This window comes from Cryptomeria japonica, chromosome 3 (genome assembly GCF_030272615.1).
Source record: "Cryptomeria japonica chromosome 3, Sugi_1.0, whole genome shotgun sequence".
Taxonomy (NCBI): Eukaryota; Viridiplantae; Streptophyta; class Pinopsida; order Cupressales; family Cupressaceae; genus Cryptomeria; species Cryptomeria japonica.
The window spans coordinates 685,097,208-685,120,017 of NC_081407.1; the positions used below are offsets into that span (position 1 = coordinate 685,097,208).

General features: G+C 36.5%; 1 protein-coding gene across 1 annotated transcript in view; it reads left to right on the plus strand.

Annotated features, from left to right (window-relative positions):
* Positions 1-22,810, plus strand: part of LOC131051115 (cytochrome P450 716B1-like) — a 126,259-nt gene that overhangs the window by 43,231 nt on the left and 60,218 nt on the right. The window contains exon 3 of the mRNA XM_059217639.1: positions 5,854-6,028. Within this exon, the coding sequence (XP_059073622.1) occupies positions 5,854-6,028 (175 nt within the window). The remainder of the gene's footprint in view (positions 1-5,853; positions 6,029-22,810) is intronic.

A 22,810-nucleotide genomic window follows, 5' to 3' on the forward strand; every position in this document is an offset into this window, starting at 1 on the left:
CCTCGTCATAACAATCCCACTGGACCCTAACCTAGTCCAGCTCTCGACCTCAAAGAGACAGTGTCCGATGAGCCAAAATGCGGATGGGCTCCAAAGCTAGTTGCCCGTCTGACTCTACCTGCAAGGCATCCCAATCCAAAATATGAGACTCATCATAAATGTACTTCCTCAGAACTAATACATGAAACACATTGTGGATGCGTGACAGGCTAGGTGGCAAAGCTAGATGATATGCAACTGGTCCTATCCTCTCAAGGATCTCAAATGGTCCAACAAAGTGAGGTGTGAGCCTAGAACCCTTTCCATAACGAATTGGACTCTTATGCGGTCGCACTCTCAAGAAAATTTTGTCCCCAACTATGAAGCTACAGTCTATCCTCTTCACATCTGCATACTTCTTCTGCCTATCCTATGCCTCTCTAAGGCACTATCTAATCAAAATCACCTACAGCTCCATATCACGAACCATCTCAGGATCTATGGCTACTCTATCCTCAATGCGGTCTCAACTCAAAGGTGTCCTGCAAGGTCTGCTGTACAAAGCCTGAAAAGGTGGCATCCCCAAAGAAGTGTGATGCCCATTGTTATAGGCAAACTCTACCAAAGGAAGATACTCTTCCCATCTGGTTTGATGATCCATGACGTACATATAGATCATTTCTTCTAACACCTAGTTTACCCTCTATGTCTGTCCATCCGTTTTCGAATGATAGGTTGTACTGAAGTTGAGTCTGGTACCCATTGTTATCTGTATTGCCTTCCAAAAGGAAGAAGTGAAGAGGGAGTCTCTGTCTGAGATAATCTTGAGTGGAACGCCATGAAGTCTAACAATATCCCGCAAGAATACCTGTGCCACTACTGGTGTTGTGAAGGTAGTCTGGACTAGTGAGAAGTGGGCCACCTTGGTCAACTTGTCAACTATCACCATGATGGCATCATGATGACGCACCAACATAGGAAGACCAATGACAAAGTCCATCGATATAGTATGTCACTTCCACTCTGGTATCACATGAGACTGGAGCAACCCACCTGGATGGCGGTGCTCCGCCTTGACTCTCTAGCACTCAAGGCATCAGGCTACTAGTACAACAATGAATTGCCGCATACCTAGCCAATGATATAACTGTCTCAAATCTACATGCATCTTCTTAACTCCAAGATGCGCTACATAAGGATCTCTATGAGCCTCCAACACAATGAAATCATGCAATCCATCGGAATAAGGTACATAGATGCACCCTCTATGGTGTAGTAGTCCATCAGACTCTAATGAATAGTTTGCATATTTCCCTTCCAAGGTCTCCTGAGAACGCACTACCTGACATACCTCTAAATACCACTCATCCTCTAGCAACTACTGCAATAAATGACCTCTCAGATCTATGTCCATAGACATGGAGCATAACTCATGACGTCTCCTACTCAAGGCATTTGCAACTATGTTCTATTTCCCCTTGATGTAGTGAACATCAAAATCATACTCACATAAAAACTCCATCCATCTCCTCTAATGAGCATTAAGATTAGGTTGATTGAATATGTAATGCAAGCTCTGATGATCTGAATGAAGCTCAAAATGATGACCCAAAAGGAAGTGTCTCCACCTCCCAAGTGCATGCACTACTGTTGTAAGCTCAAGGTCATGTGTAGGGTAGTTAAGCTCATGAGTCTTAAGTTTCCTAGACTCATATGCTATAACTCGACCCTCCTGCATAAAGATTGCTCCTAACCCATCTAAGGAAGCGTATGTGCATACCATGAAATCAACTGAGGGATCTGGCACAACAAGAATAGGTGCACTAGTGAGTGCCCTTTTTAGATCCTGAAAGGCCCTCTCTAACCTTTCTATCCACTCAAATTTCTTTCCCTTTTGCTGAAGGGATGTATTAGGATGTGCAACCCTAGAGAACCCCTCAACGAAGCATCTGTAGTACCCTGCTAGACCCATGAAACTTCTGACTTCTATCACACTAGTTGGCACTGGCCAATCCATAATATCTCTGACCTTTGATGGGTCAACTAAGATCCCATCACTGGATATAACATGTCCTAGATATCTGACCTCTGATCTAAAGAATGCACACTTCGACAGACTGCCATATAACTGATTGTCTCTCAAGCACTGCAATACCTATCTCAAGTGCTCCTCATGCTCCTTCTCATTCTGAGAATATATCAATATGTCATCAAGGAACACAATCAAAAATTGGTCAAGGAAAGTGCAGAATACCCCATTCATGAGACTCATGAATACAGTTGGAGCATTCGTAAGACCAAATGGACCATGGTGAACTCATAGTGGCCATACTTGGTACAAAAAGTGGTCTTGTGGATATCACTTACTACAATCCTCAACTGATGGTACCCTGACTTCAGGTCTATCTTGGAAAACACTTTGGCACCCTGAAGTTGATCAAATAAGTTGTTGATCCTGGGCAAGGGATATCATCTCTTGATGGTCACTTTGTTCAACTACCTGTAATCCATACATAACCGAAGGGATCCATCCTTCTTCTTCACAAAGATGACTGGTGTGCCCCAAGGGGAGATGTTAGGATGAATGTGACCCTTCTCTAAGAGTTCCTCAAGCTAGATCTTGAGCTCATTAAGCTCATTTGTGGTCATCCTATATGGTTCTCTCGAAACCGACTCAACTCCTGGTATAAGATCTATGTGAAAATCAATCTCTCTGCTAGGTGGCATACCAGGTAGCTCGAAAGGAAACACATCTACAAATTCCTCAAGGATGGGATGATCATCTAGGTAAGGCTCCTTCTCATTCTCTTCCTCTCTATCACTGATGGTGATGACAAATAACTAGCATTCCTTTTGCATGCTCCTCTTAAGCTGCATAGCGGAAATCATATGGAGTCATATGGGCCTCTGAATCCCAGAAATTACTATGGAGGTACCCTGATCGTCTACACACTCAATCTTTTTCTGGTGATAGTCCATCTTGGCTCTGTGGGCATATAGCCAATCCATCTCAAGAAAAATGCCATAAGATCCTAGAGGTGTGACTCGAAGGTCTCCTAATGTGGTTGTACTCTCAATCTGAAGCTGACAACCCCTAACCACTAACTCAACAGATACTCTAGCTCTTGAAGCCAACTCCACTTCCCAACTAACACCTTGCCTAGATGCCACTATCCCGCAATGCTCCACTACCAATGGAGATATAAAAGAATTTGTAGCTCCTGAATCAAACAAGATAGAAACACTACTACCTCTGATCATACTTGCGGCCTCTATGACAGTGGCCTGATGCTCTGCCTAGCAGTTGTCAACCCCTACGAAGACTTTGTGGGACTTACCCATGTCCCCAACTGTAGGTTCTGAACCTGCCATCCACTGACTTCCTATCATCTGACCCTATGGACACTCTCTTGCCATGTGCCCCATGGCCCCACAACTAAAGCAAGCACCACGTGTCTGAAACTGAACACCCTGTGGCCTAGAGTATCCCTATCCTCCTGTCTTGTTCAAACCACTGAAACCACCCTTGGAGAACTATTGAGTCCATGTCGGAGGTGTGTAAGGACCCTATGATCACTGGTCACGCCTAAGACCCTATGAATACCACTGCTTGGGCTTAAATCCTTGCTGACCCTATGGAGGCCTTTGCCTCTGATTCTGTTGTGGCTACTGCGGCAGAGGGGGTTTAAAGGACCCCAATGAAATCTTGTGGTTACCCTTCCAGAGGGGTTTCTGAAACCCAAAATACTGTGGTATAGGGTTTCGATTCTGATGTCGATCTTGCATGTCCTACGATCTACCCTAAATCTCCTCTGATATCAAGGCCTTCTCCATGGCAACCCGAAGGCTCCCTGGAGCTGCCATCTTAAGTAGTCTTGCTATACCGGCATTCAATCCTCTGATAAACTAGTTGACGAGTAACTTCTCATCTTTCAGGTAGTCAACGTAGGGTAAGAGTTCAAAGAACTTGCTCTCATACTGGGACACAGAGAGACCCTTCTGTTGAAGGTCATGGAACTCGTCAATCATACGCTACCTATAGTGCTCTGATAGGTACCTATCTCTGAATCTCTTTGTAAAGATGTCCCAAGTGACAGTGTCCCCAACTAAATCATTCTTGTACTCCTCTTGCCTCCACCATGTGGAAGTCATCCCTCTCAGAAGGTGAATGGCAATTTGTGCCTTCAAATTGCTCTCATAAGGATGTAATCTGAAGCACCTCTCTAGACTCAAAATCCAAGCCTCAGCCTCTACCCCATTGGTAGATCCTGCAAAGGATGGTGGCTGAAGATGTAAAATCTCTCTGATCCGATCCCTGGGATCACGGGGTGCTCTCTCAAAAATAACTGATGCCACTACTGGAGGTGCCTCATGTAGATGGACCAACTCAGGCTCATGTTGAGTGGTCCTCTATATGGTTAGGAGGTGGACTCCTACTCTGCTCCCTAGCTGCAGATCTATGACTCTCAGAATTTTGGTGCTCTGCCTGACAATCTACTGCTGGGAATCTATCCTGAACTATCCCTATCAGGTTCTGGAGTGCAACCAAAATGTCTCTGTTGGGGTCAATCGGTCATTTGGGAAGAGCTTCTTGATCCCCTTCTGGATCTGGCTTGTCCCACACAACATCCTCGCATGCCATGCGAGCACATTTAGGACCCCTACCGCGCTTATGAGCTTGTTGCCTAACTAGCGGCATCCTTAATGATCAATAAAATAAAATAAAGTAAATTAATTAATTAATAACAATTCTTAAAGAAAATAATATTAAAAGCGAAACGTAATGGAGAAAGGTTCCTAGTGTTGGAAACCTTGCTCTGATACCAAAATGTCATGCCCAAACTTTTGGGCAAAAACGAAACAATTTAAAAAAAAAAAAAACAATATAAATACATTAAATAATCTACATTTAAAAAAGAATAAATAAGTCTTGTCTTAACTAAGGGTTAAGTCAGGGTTAAATAGAATGGTTTCCTAAGCTGATTTAATTCAACTCCATCATTATAGCGTCAACATTAGAGTAGACTAATTATTCCCTAAAAAAAGGGTCGCCACAACTTAATTAATTCATTTAATAATATTAATTAATTTCCCCTAATTAGAATTCTCCAAAAAGAATCGAGAGATATTAATTATCTCAAAAGTATTAATATACTCAAGGCTAAATAAAATAATGTTAACTCATTAAAAATAATTAATTGAGCAAACGTGAAAACGCCTTTAAATTAAACTAATAAAGTTTACCAAATCAAATAGAATATTAGACTAATAAATTCATTTTATATTAAGTTCAAATTTAATTCCCCATAGATATTTAAATTTTAACTATTATATAATTGGGCATCAATGACCTCATAGGTGAAAAGTTTACATTAATACTTTTAATAAATTCCATTAATATAAATTCCCCAAAAGATTTTTATCCCAAATAACATAATTAATAAATATATGAACTAGCATATATATATATATATATATATATATATATATATATATATATATATATATATATATATATATATATATATATATATATATATATATATTGGTGTATACTAACACACATTTCCCTACTAAAGTCTATATTAAGAACCAATTTTACCCTAGTCGATATTAGGGGATTATTTAATCCTACATATTGGCTATAGATAAATGGGGGGGAAATTCTTTTTCAAATTTTAAAAAGAATTCCCTCTCATTTCATTTATATTAATATTTTAATCCAAACCCTAACTAGGGTTGATTTATTCTTTTATACTAACTCTTTCCTCTCTTTTTATCTTTTATTCTTATCAAGCTAACCTTAACCCGAAATTGGGTTAGGGTTGCTTGTTCTACATTCTTTTCTTTTTTTTTTCTGTGTGTGTTAAATAGGGCAGTGGCACGGGCAAAGGGAGGCCGAAGGAGACGGTCATGGCAAAGGACGGGAGGGGGATTGGCATGGCGTGGGGCGGAGGGGCACCTGGGCACCATTGTGGATACCCACAATGGCGGTCGTGTGCCGCTTACTATAGATACCCACAGTGGCAGTCTCGTGCCGCCCACTATGGTTACCCACAGTGTCGGCCCCATCTCGCTCACTGTGGTTATCCACAATGGCAGCAGCCGCCCACTATGGTTGCCCACGGTGGCTACCCTAGGTAAAAAAAAAATTGTTAATATTATTATTATTTTTTAAAACATTAATATATATGTATATATCTATATATATATATATATATATATATATATATATATATATATATATATATATGCATCCTTGGGTTTTAAAAGCAAACATTATAATCTATATTTTAGGGTACATATATATACATGAGTATTTTATTTTTTTGCAAACTGTTCTCAAGATTTTAATATGGAAAAATCAGAATACTTAGAATAAATTAACATTCCCTTTGTTTACAGGTTTCTCATAGTTTATTAAATCTATATATTTCAACTTTGATGTAGAACATGTATTAATCATTTTATTTTAAAATAATTACAACAGTTAGATGCGGTGTTTTTTTAAAACATTAGGCATAGTTATTACAATATATATATATATATATATATATATATATATATATATATATATATATATATATATATATCTTGTTTTAAATTTGTTTCTTCCAAAGCATTTTAGCAGGGTATGTTAAATAACATAATAGAGTAAATTTGTTTTCTCTTCTTTTTTTAATCAATAACATATAGTTAACATTTTGTTTTAAATAACTCTATATCTAGATTTCTTTTCTTTTCACTAACATGCTTTTACAGAATGTAAAATATGACAAAATTTTATTCATTTACAACAGCAACTAACTTTTTCTAAAAATCATCATTTAATCCATAAACAACAAGATGTGCAATAATAATATACACTCTAAAATATCTATCTTCCTTTGAGTTTGAACTATAGATGTAAACAAATATTTCATTTCTGTTTAAAAATGACTTTTCCTATTTGACATTTAACTTTGCATTTCGTTTTTCAAAAACAATCAGAAACAAAATATAATATCTTTCTTAATCTTTTTCAAGAAACTATATCAATACAGAAATAATCAGCAAATGTATTCTTCTTTTTGCAAAAATATAAATACTTCAAATTTAAAACACATCTTTATTTCATGGTAAAAACTATTCCAATAAGTTGCATTTTCTTTTCTATAACTAAATACATTAAGAAATTCTTTTTCTTCTCTGCAACTAAAATACAATAAATAATAGGACCATTTCAACTTCCCTTCCAATTTCTTCCCAAGCAAACCTACAAATAAAAGTTGTAGGTTGTGACCATGGAGGCTCACCTCCCAACCTAGGCTTACAAGAAGCCACCCCCGAGATAGGAGAACCAAGGTTAGATGGGATACACACATTCAAAACACATACAAGCAAGAAAACTCATAACAACATTAACACTCCCAACCCAAGGATAAACAATGTCACTTATGTGACTTTTCAAGTGGGGTGAAGGTGAACCATATACCTAGAGGAGAATTCTGCAAGTAGGAGAACATAATGTCATTGCAAGGCTACAAAATAAACACATCCACGAGTTCCAAACTTGTCCCAACAATTCCTTATGTCCCCCAAGGCATACAAGCCAACAAACTCTCCTTATGACCCCCATTGTATAAACAGAATACTATGCAGCAAGGGTCCCATAACCCCTTGTAAATCACTCTCTTTCAAAGAGAGCCTCTACACTCATAGGTTGTCAAACAACCCTTCACCCCAAGGCCACCCTACCCTCCCAAGGGTGAGTTTGGCCTTAAAAAGTCCCAAAACAAAACTCTAAAATCACATAAATAAAAGAATACATAGGGAAGAACTCAACATCTTCCTAACACACTAAGATATCAACAATGAAAATAAGTATAACAAGCAACTTTTTAAATGTACAACAACATACAAGAGCTAGAAAAACAACCAACCTTAAATCTACTAAAAGGGTGATGAATCTTGTAGAAGAGCTGCCCAAATCCACTATCTTTTCCCTTCAAGACTTAGCCAAAACCCTTCCAAAAACTTACCAAAACTACTCAAGAATCTAAGTCTCCAAAATGGAGAGTGGGTGATCAAACTTCTCCCTCCCAAACTATTCCCTAAGAAGACACTCCTCACTCCTTCCAACCCACACTAGTACATTCAGGTCAAAATTTCGACGGCAAATCGTCGTAATTCTGACATAATTTCATCGCACTACCGACAAAAAAAGCCGTCGAAAACTTTGTGTCGCAATTTCTGACTATCCTTGTGGTCGTCGCAATTCCGACATCACCTCCAACCTTTCCGACAGCTGCCATGGATGCTCATACCCCGAAAGAATACCGTCGCGATCTCGACCTATCGTCGGAATTCCGACTCCAAAGGATAAAATTCTGATAGTGGAGTGTCGTCGGATGCATAGAATCCTTGTCGAAACTCTCCTGGAGGCGCACTCCTCTGTCGGAATTTTATCCTTTCGGGTCGGAATTCTAACGATAGGCTGATTTTTCGAAAAAAAAAAATTTATAGAAAAAGATTGACATTGGTATCTCTCTTCTATCTCTCTTCTCTATCCCTCTCTACTATCTCTCTTCTCTCTCCCCTCTCTAGGTCTCTTTCTCCATCCCTCTCTTCTTCTCTCCCTCTCTACTTCTCTTTCTCTACCCTCTCCAGGTCATTATCTCTTCCTCCCACCCTCTCTCTCTCACTCACCTCTATAGGTCTCACCTTCCATTCCTCCATCATTACCCATGTTGTCAAGTTGCAAGATATTTCCCAAAGTACTTGGTTGCTAGGGTTTATTTGCTTAAGTGTTGGAGTCAGAGTTAGATGAGACTTGCATGATTAAGTTGTATTAAGTGATCAAGTCACCAAGATCTCAATTGTAAACATGACTAGGTTCTAGGGTTTTAAGGTATAGCATAGGTCAAGATTGAGGTATGGTGGTCAAGAATTACCTTCCAATGACAAAAGACATCCAAATGATGAATAATGAAGGTGATGAACTCATAGAAGTTTGGAGGAGATGATTTGACTAAGTTAAAATTTTGTTTTAAGTCATGGTCATGATACTAGCTTGCTCATCAAGTGTAATTTGTGCCAATGAACCCTAGAAATGTGCCCATGCTAGAGAAGCAAGAATTCCAATAAAACCTAAGGCAATGCTAGTAAGGGGTCAAAATTAAAGAATCAGGGTACAAAAAACAAACTTTGGCTAAGTCGAGATGTTGCTCAAGGATGACCTAAATCATGGAGTGTAAATCAATCATGAAACATGAGAATGGATAGGTCTTGACCCAAGCAACGTAAGTCCCCCTTGTGATTCCAGCAGATATCACATCACAATCATTGAGTCTATCTGCAATATAAAGTCAAGACCTGACTATTGGAATCTTGGAGTCATCCCATTTGATCACGTAGTTTAGCACTTGGGAGGATTTTGTTCAAGAGAGGATAGAATACTTAGTATTTTATTTTGTGTTGCATAGTGCATAAAAAACACATCAACAAAAACCATTGAAAGATTTGGTTAAAGCCTTCGAATCACAATCTCTACAAGAAGCTATCAAGAGTGCCCAGAATTTGGAAACTTTAGTATCCAAGAACATAATTCATAAGGCACCACTTTTAGAGCAGCCAAAGAAGCCTATCAATGTAATATTTTATTTACCTTGGATATGTTTTATCCTAACTGTGATATTCCACTATTAAAAAGCTTAATTAGGTAATATTTTTACTTAGGTAGAATAAGATAATGAGTTGCACATTCTCCTTCTTTGATTGAGATTCTACTTTTTCCTTGTCACAAATTTGGAAACTTGGATAAGCAATTTCTTTTTTTGGTTTTCTACCTCTTCATGATCCTCATGGATTTGGAATCTTGGAAGCTATGTATTGTAGGTTTTTCCTCGATTAACATATCAAATGAAACTATTGTGAGCTTTCATATCTTAACATACCAAGGGCTTAAGTTTGGGGACGACAGGGGGATGACAAAGGGGGTGGGGTGGGATGCAAATATATATACAACTTAAAAAATTAATTATAAAAGGATGTGTATAGAATAAGTATAACAACTGTAAATAAAACTTTGCCACACTATGTAAATTTTACAATAAACATTAAAAATATGTCAATGATTGCAGAAAGAAGGTTTTGTAGAAAAGTGGCCAATAATTAAAGCCTGATGAAAGCATAAATCCATTATTGTACATTATGAAATGTCATCATGCAAACAAACTGTTATTTGATCTGAGACAACGAGTTAATTTTGCATATAGTGTATATGATCGAAAGAAAGCTAATACAAGTGCAATGCTTATGCTGTACAAAAACCAGTTGAAGAAATTTGATATCAGCTTTCTCTCTTCTCCATCATTCTCATCGAATTGTTCTACCCCATGAACAGGCAAAGATCCCTTAATGCCTCCAACACCAAGAGCCATGACATAATAAATAAAAGGAAAACAAAAATCTCTCAATGTGTATCACAAACAAATCAAGGAAAAAAGCTTTTAGGCAGGGGACCGATATGATCATAAAAATTTCAAAACTTCCAAAGTATAGAGCATTTGAGATTTTACAGAGAATGTGCTAATTCATCTTTATTCATGATGAGGCATGTTCACAACTTTTGCAGTCGCACCATGGTGTTGTTCATGTTGGCTCTGTTGGACCCTACAATTAAGATTCAATATACGTACATTATTCAATAAGATTAACTGTGCAACATAATGAAATATTGAAAAGTGTGTTATCTTATTGAGCTTCACTTTGTTTCGAGAATAGTTTAATATTCTCTACTTAATAGGGCCAACCAAGTGAAGGTGGAAGCTCATTTGGCCCTTCCCCCCCCCCCCAACATCACTCTAAATTCCCGATTAACATCTAACATTCATTCATTCTTTCATCCATTATTAAAATATAACATTCATTCATTATCACATAACGTTCATTAACACATAAAATTCATTAACTTTCATTAAAACGCAACATTCATCAATAATCATCAACACATATCATTCATGAACATTCATTAGCACATAATTACATTCATTAACACATAAAAATCAGTCATTATCAAATAAGGTAGATTACAATCATTTCTTTCTTTGTTTTTTCTTTGAAGCTATGAAAAGACTAAGTGGAACATCGGTTTCTTCATCATTTCCCCCATCTTTGGATGTTCTACCCTCTTCTCGTGCTCTTGATGTATGCCTAGTCCTGTACAAAGGATGAGGATGCTGAACCAAAGGGGGGTCCTCTGCAATAACAAAGAATTGGGTTAAATTTAAAACATTTTTTTATTATTGTTACAAGTATTTCATTAATTTAAAGAACACAACCATTACACTCTTTACCTGATGGGGCCACATCATTTTGTCTAGCCTCAACCTCAACATGCTGAAGACCCTCTAGATCCTCTGGAGTTGAAATATGAAACGTTACATTAATCAATACACCAATTGCAATTAAATTTGTTTAAAGGAATAACAGTGGTCCTCTTTACCTGATTGGGGAACATCACGTTCCTGATGTTGTCTACCCGGATCATGCTCCACTTGGTCACCACCGACTACATGCTCTAAAATATTAACAATAAAGGTTACATTAATTACTACACTAATTTTCAATTTAAGATGTTTAATTGTATTAATAATTACATAAAAAAAATTGAATGGCAAATGAATACCTCCACTACTAGGATGCACATCCAGACCTTCATGTACAGGTTCTGTTCCACGATTATCATGCTGCATTCCAATGTGACGCGCAGTGTTATCATTGCTTGCTTATTTTAAAAAAATATAGTCACTTTATGTTGAAACTTAACATCAAATAGATTATTGGTTAAGTATTCAATTTGAAATAATTTTCATTTAGCTTAATTACTGTTGTAACAGATGCATCAGAATCTTGTGTGTGCCCACTCAATTCTCGTAGCCATTCAGCCATGGCTATATAGCCTTGTTGGTAGCCAATTCTCTTGTCATCTTCTATGGGCACTTTATTGAATTCAGAGCCCTGCATTTTTGCTTAGTATTGTGAATTTTGCTCGTATTGTTTGATAAAAAAAAAATTGTTTACAATTTATAAATATTTTGATGTGATACTTAATTTACTGATTCTTACAATTTGTGCGGCAAGTTTCATATAACCACCAGAGCTGAGTTTGTGTTGCCCATGCTTTTCTTGTCTTGCCTTGGTTGCCTTTGACGTGTCACTCAATCTATGAAAAGTTTGAAATATGTTAGATTATATAAATATAATGAATAATTAGTACATATTCACATTCTTAATAGTATCACATACCTTCTTCTGGCATCTGGTGGTGTATTTCCTTTTTTCCTTTCAATTCTCTCCTTTGCATCCAAAATCAGGTCCTTCCACTCTCTCTCTGGAATCATGGGGGGGCGCTCATACTTTACGTTCTTCTCTAAATGTGTCTTGTATTGGTCCCTCACATACTTTAGATATGTGCCAGCTTTTTCCAGGAGCTTAGTCTTGTCGAATGTGTCATTTCCAAACAACCCTACCATACGGTTTGTGAGTTCATATTTTAACTTTTTTTCTTGGTCATTCCACCTTTAAAGCAAAAACAAACCTGTTAGATTTAGAAAGAAACTGAAGCTACCTTTGATATAGTTCAAGAAATGGATAAAAGGAAAACTATTCTAGCAATGATATGAAATCAAAATAGTGGATAAGGGTTAGTTCACGTATGATGTTCCACCTTTTACATATGGTGGGCCCAAATATCTACAATGTAATGTCATTAAGATTTTTTATAAAAAATATCATTTCCTGCAAAAAAAACATGGGATCATTAGTCCAAAATGAGTGATCAGTAAGTAAATTACAATTAGACTATATATAATAATAATTTTAAAGTACCTGGAACCTTTTGTATCTTCAAGGGAATCAATTCTTCATCGCTCACCACCAATGTGGCCTGCAACGTTCCCGTACTAGCAATACGGGAAGATCTAGGAAATGATGGTATGTTATCACCAGTAGTCACCTCTGGCGCATCCTCATGTGCATCTCCTGCCACAATAAATGAATCCACCATGAAATGCCTCCAAGAAAGAACACTTCAAGGGTAATAAACATATAACGAAAGAGAGAGAAAAAGAGGGATCTACCACCAGTGGGTGGGTCAACACGAGCCGGTGCAACAGACAATGTCTGCATGCTACGTGTTGCCAACATTACAGTCGGCAATACAGTTGGGGTCGACCTCGGACCCATGTCAGCACCTGAAGAGTAATACATTAAATATGTAAAACATTAAAAAAGCAAGTTCACAAGTCCAAAGGAGTGGTTTTAATATATAGAACATGGTCATCACTTGAACTACCCGCAATACCCTGATCATCGCCACCAGGATGATGAGGCCTTATAAATTTCTATAAAAACAACACATACATATTTTAGTTAATGACATAAAAGAGAAAAAAATATAAACCATTATTGAATTTTTGTTATGATTAAAGCTTTCATTACTGCTTACTTGCAATTTTTCCACTGTCCGCAACAATAGTTGCACCCTCTCTATTATCTCATCAGTCTGAGGGCTTATGGTTGCCAAATCAACAATCTCTTGGCCAATTTTTCTAATATTCTTTTGTACCAATTGTATAGGGTTTGCACTAAGTGCGATGTCATCAGCGCATAACACTATCGAGTGCCCCACATCCCTATGGAGGTGTTGAGGTACTGCAGGTTCCTATCCCTTATCTTGAACATCCGTCTGTGACAAGAATATAATTAACACTATCAAAATTACTTCAAAACACTCAAGAAAAGATCATAATGTAACAGTTTGCTTCTATCTAATTTGTACAATTACAATGAGGTTTACCTACTCCGTAGAAGTGTCGGGACTTACACCCCTATCTGTGCTATGTGGTGGATCCATGTGGCCTTGTGACAAAGAAAAAATATAAAAATGTTAGCGAAATGAAACCAATAGACTTAGCAAAAAAACTTAATAATACAATGGTTTATTGGATTCATTAATTGGAAGTTGGCTTAAATGGTATATATATAGTACATACCACCCCCATGATAGTAACTTTGTTTGTATCTATACGATTCAAATTGTAATCGATTAGCAGCTCTTCCCCTGCACTTATTGATTTTATCGCACATACAAACACACAATTTCCCTCACGTGCCTCAAATATGCAATTGGGTTGCCTATTAGTTGACCCGGGTCTTGTACTATTTATAAAACCTGCAATATTCCCTGTTGCTTTTGGCCTTCCATCAATGTATACAACCACTCATTTACTTTGATCATTATCTTTTTGTTGTATATAATTGGCTGACAGTGCATACCTACGCATACTTTTTTTATATCGAACAATCTGCATCCAATCATTATAATTGTAACAAGGTCCAACAAACTCCATCAATTCAGCAACTTTGTTGTAAGAGACCTTTATGATGTCCATGGAAAATAGGCCCAAACCATGTAACGATGAAGGTGCTATGCGATATATCCTCTCATTAATACAAAAATCAGTGTTTATTGGAGGAATTTCCTTGGGTACACATTGTTTTAGTAGATGTTTGTACCTCAAGGGCACCTCAATGTCGCCTTTGGTCTCATCATCATAAGAACATGACCCCCCTTGAGCAAGAAAAAATTCCATGCATTTATTGAATTTTCTTCTAATCTTTTGACCTCTAGTTGATCTCCCTATTTGAGATCTACTACATGTCTCACTTTCCTCTTCTATTCCTACATTTCCCTCACTCGAGGAAGACACATCTGACAAATACCTATTTGGTCATACCTGTGCACCATCAAATGAGAGAGTTAGTTGGTAATGAGAGAGATATTTTGCAAATGAGGGTAATATTGATGAAGAAGTCGGCCATAAAGTTGATGTTGAGATTAAAATTTGAGTAAGTCCAACTAGGGCCTCAAGTGTTGATAACTGTATTAGATTTGCTGCTAATGTTGAGGTTTGAAAAACTGAGGAAGTTTGTTTTTCTTGTAATTTTTTAAAAATATATTATTTCTATAAGGTGTATTGACTTATACCTGTTGATCCATGAGACTGTGTAGGATCCTCATCAAAGGGGTTCAGGTTCCTGCACCAACAATTGAGCATCATAAGCATTACATTTGTAATTTGATAAACAATAAATACTACAGTATCATAAGCATCACATATGTATCATCATATATGTAATTGAGCATCATAAGAATCACATATGTATCATCATAAACATGTAATCCATCACATAGCTAATAAGTAGTCCACATTCCATTAATAAACACAAAGTTCAAAAAATGTCACATGTATCATCATAAGCATGTAATCCATCACATATGTATTTTAAATCACCATCTATCACATAGCTAGAGGTGCATCATGAATTAATTAAGTAATGGCATTAGAATTCAAAACATATGAATTATTTATGTAACCATATAAGTCAAATCAATTTCTATCAAGATATCACTATTAAATAGATAATATAATAATCGCATCTCATACATTTCATTCATGTCATTGATCTTCTTCTTCATCCAACTCATCATCATGACCATCATCATCATCATCATCATCATCATCGTCGTCGTCGTCGTCGTCGTCGTCGTCGTCGTCGTCGTCATCGTCGTCATCATCATTGTCATCATCATCGTCGTCATCATCTTTGTGTTTGTCATCGTCATCATCATCACCATCACCGTCACCATCACCATCACCATCACCATCATCATTAGCAACAGCAGCATCATCATCATCAGCTTCTTCTTCGTGTACATTTCTGTCAAGAACATCATCGACTAACCGTCGATCGTGATCATCATCTATATCATCTTCTACTTCTTCAGTGTCTTCTTCTTCCATCACATTATACATTATCGGCCTTCCTCTTGGATCATGTCTAACAACAAATGACCAACCCGGTTTATGTGGAACCTCCGAGTAAAATACCTGCTCACATTGACTTGGAAGAACATAGGGCTCATCCCCAACTCATTCAAACGACCTTGTATTAACCATTTTAAATCCATTATCATGTTCGATAATAGTTCTATCAGGATCATTTTTATTCAGTCATAGCCTATACCATTTGACGACGAACATAACTAATTTGAAGGAATTAAAGTCACACTCAAGTATATCATCCAAAATGCCATAGTATCGATTTTGAGACTCTTGAGGATGTATGTCGTTTCTAGATGAAATATTGGTCACCTCAAAGACTGCAGTTATCCCAGAATCATAAGTTTTCTTCATGTCATCCAACTGTTTGATGCGAAATTTATGACCATTGCAGCACATAGCCTTGTGGTGTTTGACCTACAATATGTCCAACATATTAAAATTATTGCATCATGAGTTGATAAACATACGGGTGATTAATAAAATTATATGTACCTGTTAATCTCTTAAACCATATGCTAAATCAATTTCCCTTTGTGTAACATTGGAATCTCCATTACAATGAGCTTCTTTAACCAATGAAGCGACACCATCCCATGTTAATGTGCGACCAGAATGTTGACATCGTTCAATCCACATCTTCATCCAATCAAGATTGTTTGCAATATACAAATGTAGCGCATCCCACTCCCGACCAACTGTACAAATAATTAATAGACCACTTACAACTGATTTATTTAGAAGATGAAGAATTAATTTACTACAATAACATCTTATAATTACCTCTCACTTTCTTCAATCTACCTTTCCCCATCAAGTGCTCCCCTTCAAATTTATTAATGGGATTGGGATCCCAAATGCGATCTACTTGGATTTTTGCTGCAAACTTAGGAAGATATTCAGTAATGTACACCATAGTTTGGTATACCATATATCCCTCCACCATAGAACCCTCAGGATGTGCTCTTTGTCGAACCAAAGCCTTCAAAAATTTCAAGTGCTTCTCAACCATCCACATTGAACTAGTGTGTACAGGTCCACACAATTCGATCTCCTCAACTTGGTGTATGAGGTAGTGTTCTTGTGCATTGAAAAAAGTTGAAGGTAGACACTTTTGCATTTCACACATTAGATGAGGGATTTTTCTCTTCCAATATTTTATATCTTCCTTGTGGATTTCTTTAGATGGCAACCACCAAAAAGAGATTGAAGACGCAAAAATATATAAACGAGACTTTACAAAATAATATACAATATATTGCATAACAAGTAAAACAAATGGCAAATATAATATCTATACAACAAATTGAACAAACATCACTACTTACCTCATGTATTTTCCAAGATCATATATGACTTGCTTGATATTATTGTCGAAGTGGTCTGGGAGAGATAGAGGTAGAACGTACTGCAACAATTATAAAATGATCTTTTCATTGTTTTCTAACATAATACAATGAAAAGTACATGCGCAGTATACAAATATATAGTAAATACACAAGAACGCGAATTACCTTAATGAAGGTATGCCAATCATGCGTTTTCATCCCTAGCCCAAATTCACTCTTCTTTGATATGAGATTGTTTATGTTCGCAGCAAATCCTGTGAGAAATCGAATTTTTCGTATGACTTCTTTTATAGAATTGCTTTGCTGCTCCGTTAATAACCAAGGAAGGGCACTTATATTAATCTGATCTCCATTGCTATTTGATTGAATGACATTTTTCATTGCATGCTTGGATTCCACAATGTCACTACAAATTTTGACAATTTTTTCTTTGTCACGCCTTCCATCCAATATTTTCCATAATGTCTCTGTCATATTCTTTCCAATATGCATTATATCAAACAAATGCACAATTTGTAGCTGCTCGTAGTAAGGCAACCTACTGAATTGTCTGGGATAACTTTTTAGTCCCTTTGGAAAGTGGCCATCCATGCCTTGACGACCTTCAGTATCATCAATTACATCATCAGTAAACAAAACACGATAGAAAAATTCAAATTCCAAACATAAACCATTAGATGGAATGACATTACCTTGACGATTAATTCTATTATATTCCAACTTCCATAAGTGAGGAGTCATTCTTTGTGGCTTTGATGTAGTCTCTTCTTTCCCATTGAAAAGATGTTTTTCAGTATTCCAGTACTTATGATTTTTGTGAAGGAAGTGCCTATACTCATCAAACACCTGCTTTCCTAAACTTTTTGAATGACGGGATTTCATCTTTGGACCACAAACTGGACATGCAAATTTTCCCTTTGTTTGAAGACCTACAAGATAATGTATAATTCTATTAAAATTGTTAATTTTTATAATTATAATTATCATGCGCAACTTGAACACTATAACATACCACAAAAATGTGTTAGCCCTGGGGCATCATGTATTGTCCATACAAGCATTGCATGGAATTGAAATTGTCTTTGTCCTATTGGTCTAGAGATGTCATACATGGTCACACCATTCCATAACTCCAGCAACTCGTTGATAAGAGGCTCAATATATACATTCATATCTTTAACTTGGTACTTGCCTAGTGGAATAAACAAAAACATTACATAATTATTATGACCATTTTACTGCAATATTTATAATTAAATGTAGATGACTATTAAATGATAAAATACCTGGAACAATCATTGCCAACATTATGTGCTCCCTCTTTATTGACATCCATGGAGGAATATTATTGTTGATAACAAAAATAGGCCACACCGAGTAAACAGATCTCAACTCTCCAAATGGATTGACACCGTCCGCTGCCAATGAAAGCCTGAGATTATGAGGTTCTTCTTTAAAGTGTGGCCACTTTTCCTCTATGTCCATAAATGTTGAACCATCCGCAAGCATTCGAATAATGTCATCTCAACTTCTATTGCGTGCATGTTTATCCATAAATTGTGCCAAGCTAGTGCACCTGAATAATCGTTGCATACGTGGAATAATGGGAATATAACGAAGAACCTTGCGAGACACCTTTTTTGTTATTTGATCTATTTGATATCTACTGATATGACATTCAGGGCATTCTGTTCCAAATTCATGTTGTTTATGATATATAATATGATCATTGGGACAAGCATCTATTGTTTGATACTCCATTCCAATATCTTTCATAATGGTAGATAATTCTCGGTATGAGCGAGGTAGAATATTTGATGGTGGTAAGAAAAACTCACCTATCAATCTACAGCAAAAAAAAAAGTTTGAGGTGTTAATATAAAGAATATTAATGGTACATGATTCACCATTTATTAACTGTAATGACATGTATGACACACCTTAACATACGTGAGATTGTTATGTTGGATAAACCATTCATAACCTTCAAGTTCACCAACAACAATACAACAGAGAGAAGAGTTGTTTGGGAGCCTTTGTAAAGGGGGTCATATGCCTTCTCAAGAAGAGGTAAATCATGAACATCAATGTCATCCTGATCATCATGATCAGTTGTGCCAGTACTAAATGTGTCATGGATCAATGTATTTGTACCATCATCTTCAATTGTGTTTTCTGGTGCATGATCGTCATCTTCCATGGGATCATTATCTTTAGCTTCAATATTCACACCTCCATGTTCCTCCACTTCGAAAACCATATTCTCAGGGTTTTGTTGATCCATACCATGTGCTCCAGGGTGCTCCACCTATATAAAATTGATATACATAAATAAATTGTGATCATGATCTTAGTATCAAGTGATTTATTATGTATATAAATTGTTAAAACGATATAATGAACAACTTACCAATGGATGATAATCATGTCCCCCTTCAATGTGACCATGCTACCTACAATGTTTCTTAGCTATTTTGATTAGAAGTCTTCTAGTCTTTAAGCCCTTACAAATTTTGCAGGGACAATAACATTTCCCATCACCTTTTCTTTTCAAGTTAGACCATAATCTAGCAATTGTCTCCTTATTTTGTTCGCTGATATTATCTAACATGGTCTTTCTTCACAGGCAAAAAAATCAGGCTATGAAAACTTCAGTGCAAAAGCTTCACAAAAATTGCAAATCGAACCAAAACCATTTAACTTATCTTTTTCATCTTAAAACATTGAACTTAATAGAGAACGTATTTAATGTAGCTGATTGTGTGAATTTCTGAGCATTGTGTCTGCAAATTCTTACTAAAAGTTTGCCTGTTGCAGACTTTCTGAGAGACATTTTTTAGTATTCTAAGCAAAGCATTTATTTTAAGATACACTTATTCATCCACATTGCAGGGATAATAATACAAGGCTCACATATTGGTCTAAGAGGATGCCATGGTCTCACAAAGTAACCAAGAACCATATGAAATGATGGTCTTGAATCCACACACAACTAGGGAGGATCCATACAATTATGTATGACTTCCCCCTTGTTTGTTTAATGGGATTAGCCTCCAAGACATAGCCGTCAATAATCACTAAGAATGTACAAGTGGATCGTAGCTACCCATACAACAAACACTTACCCCTATCCTCAAATTTTCCCAATGTTTGATTCCTTATATACACTCATCCAAGGTTATCTACGTCGATCTTGGTGAGGAATCACATCACAACAAAGAAGGCAACATTTGAAAATAGCAAGAGTTTCACTAAACTACCAAAGATCATAAATATTGAAAGAAAGAAAAAATAGTACCAATAATAAGTCAAATAAATGTGTTCAATTCCAATAGCAAATCAAACATAGCCACAATAACTACACAATAGAGAAAACTCACAATAGTGATTAAACTAATTCAAATAGGATAAAATAAAATTGTTGGCCCATGCAACAAAGATGAGAGATCATCAATAATTGAAGGAAACTTCACAATCCTTAAAAGTGCACATTACATAACTATACGACTAGAAATTGTGGCCAAATAGAGTGAAGATTCATCATGACTCCAATAATAGTCCCTCATGTGTGCATTTGTGGCATGAACACAAAAACTCCCACATGGCGTGGCCATGTACCTAATGGAGAAGACATGCCTAGGCTACATGCCCAAAAAACATGACTATAATAATAGTCCCTCATGCATGCATTTGTGGCCTGCACACTAAAAATCCTAACATATCATGGCAATACACCTCATAGAGAAGACACACCTAGGGCCACATTGCACATAGCAATGTGCCTCACAAAGAAGACATGCATAGGGCACATGCCACATAGCAATGTGTCTTATGGAAAAATGTGCATGCATGTCACACACCAAAGCTATATGTATACATCATGAGGCACATTCATATGTTATCAAACACAACCTATTGTATCTAACATGAGTTCCTCTCTACATGTGTGCAAATCTTCCAACACTAATCGCCACTAAGAAGGAATAATATAAAATGCATCTTCAAATATTTGTGTGTGTGTGTGGAATTGCGTCTTTGAACCCAAATCGCTACCATCAACAACATGTAACCATCACCTACACTATATCAAAACATAAGTATGGTGTGACATCATATCTATTTGCATAATGTCAAAACACATGCAAACATGAAAATCATCATAGCATGACAAAAATCAATCTCCACATGTTGGAACAAAGATATAAATAAGATAATAGGGTAAGAGGAAACCCATACCAAGAACCACATACCAACTATCGGCAATGCCATCAAGATAAATGTAGGATAGGATACCACTATGAGCCATCCAATGGTCCATTCTATGAGGAGAACTAGGGGATACTATCTTTGAAAGGTGTGGTCAATAGAGATAATCCCTACTAATGCCACAATATGTCACCATAGCTTCTTGAGTTTTCCATTCTTCTACTTAACACCACATTTATTGAGTTCCTCAACAATGAGGTTGGTTCTCAATAGGATGCACAAACATTTAAACACACAAGCATGGTTTCATCATACTTGTACAACAATACAAATTCATTTTTCTAGTTAATTAATTAGTGTAAAAATAACTCCATTACATAACATAGGGCAATAATCACCATAAGTTTTCAAATAAATTGCCCAAACATCAATTGGAGTTACCTCTAAGGTACAAACATAATTTATTTATAACTTCAAAATTAAAATATCACAATACATCCAAAAAAGCTCAATAGTGCATGGAAATAGACAACATGATCCATAATTAAAGCCATAAATTACCCTAATTGGATATGCTAATAAAATGGTGTCTCAAATAATAGAGATTATGTTGGACCTATAATAGAGACCTAGACTTTGTTTCATCATACACAAGCATGGTTTCATCATACTTGTATCCAAATACACCATCCATAGATAGGTACTCAGTACCACAATCTCATGGGTACCCTTTTAGCTGAATTTACCCTATATTTAGGTGAATCTATCCTTGTATCATTCCTTGATCTAGTATGTCATTCCACCAATCAATAATTTTTCCATATTCTTGGGAGAATAAACTATCCCTTAGGTGAATATGCCATATCCTTAAATGAATCCTCCTTGTCATCATCCTAAGTCCTCTTTTTGTTAAGTCTTATCCCTTCATCTTTAGGAAAATCCACCTATCCTTATGTGAATCTACTTTCTCTAAGTCCTCTTTTTGTTCAAGAAGACACAATCAAGCCTTCATCACATTCCATAAAAAGAAAATCATTATTCCATATAATTGGAAGGAAATGATATATTGCAAAGATTACTATCAAGGTCTAAAATAGTAAAAGAGATGAGACTAATCTTTTATTTCTACTTACAACAGTGAATTGGTTGAGATATACTCATAGACAAAGTGAATGACATGTATGAGAACAACCTCAATAAAGGTAAAAAGGACAATAAATAGTAGTGATAGATGACAATGCATTGAATGTGCCAAGAAAAAGACAGTGGAAGCCATGGAGAAATCACTATCAAAACAAAGCCATTAAATAAAACTATGTTGGTGCAGCTTGAGAAGCACAGTAGAACAATGAAAAAAGAACACTACTTGGTCCTTGAAATCCATGTAGT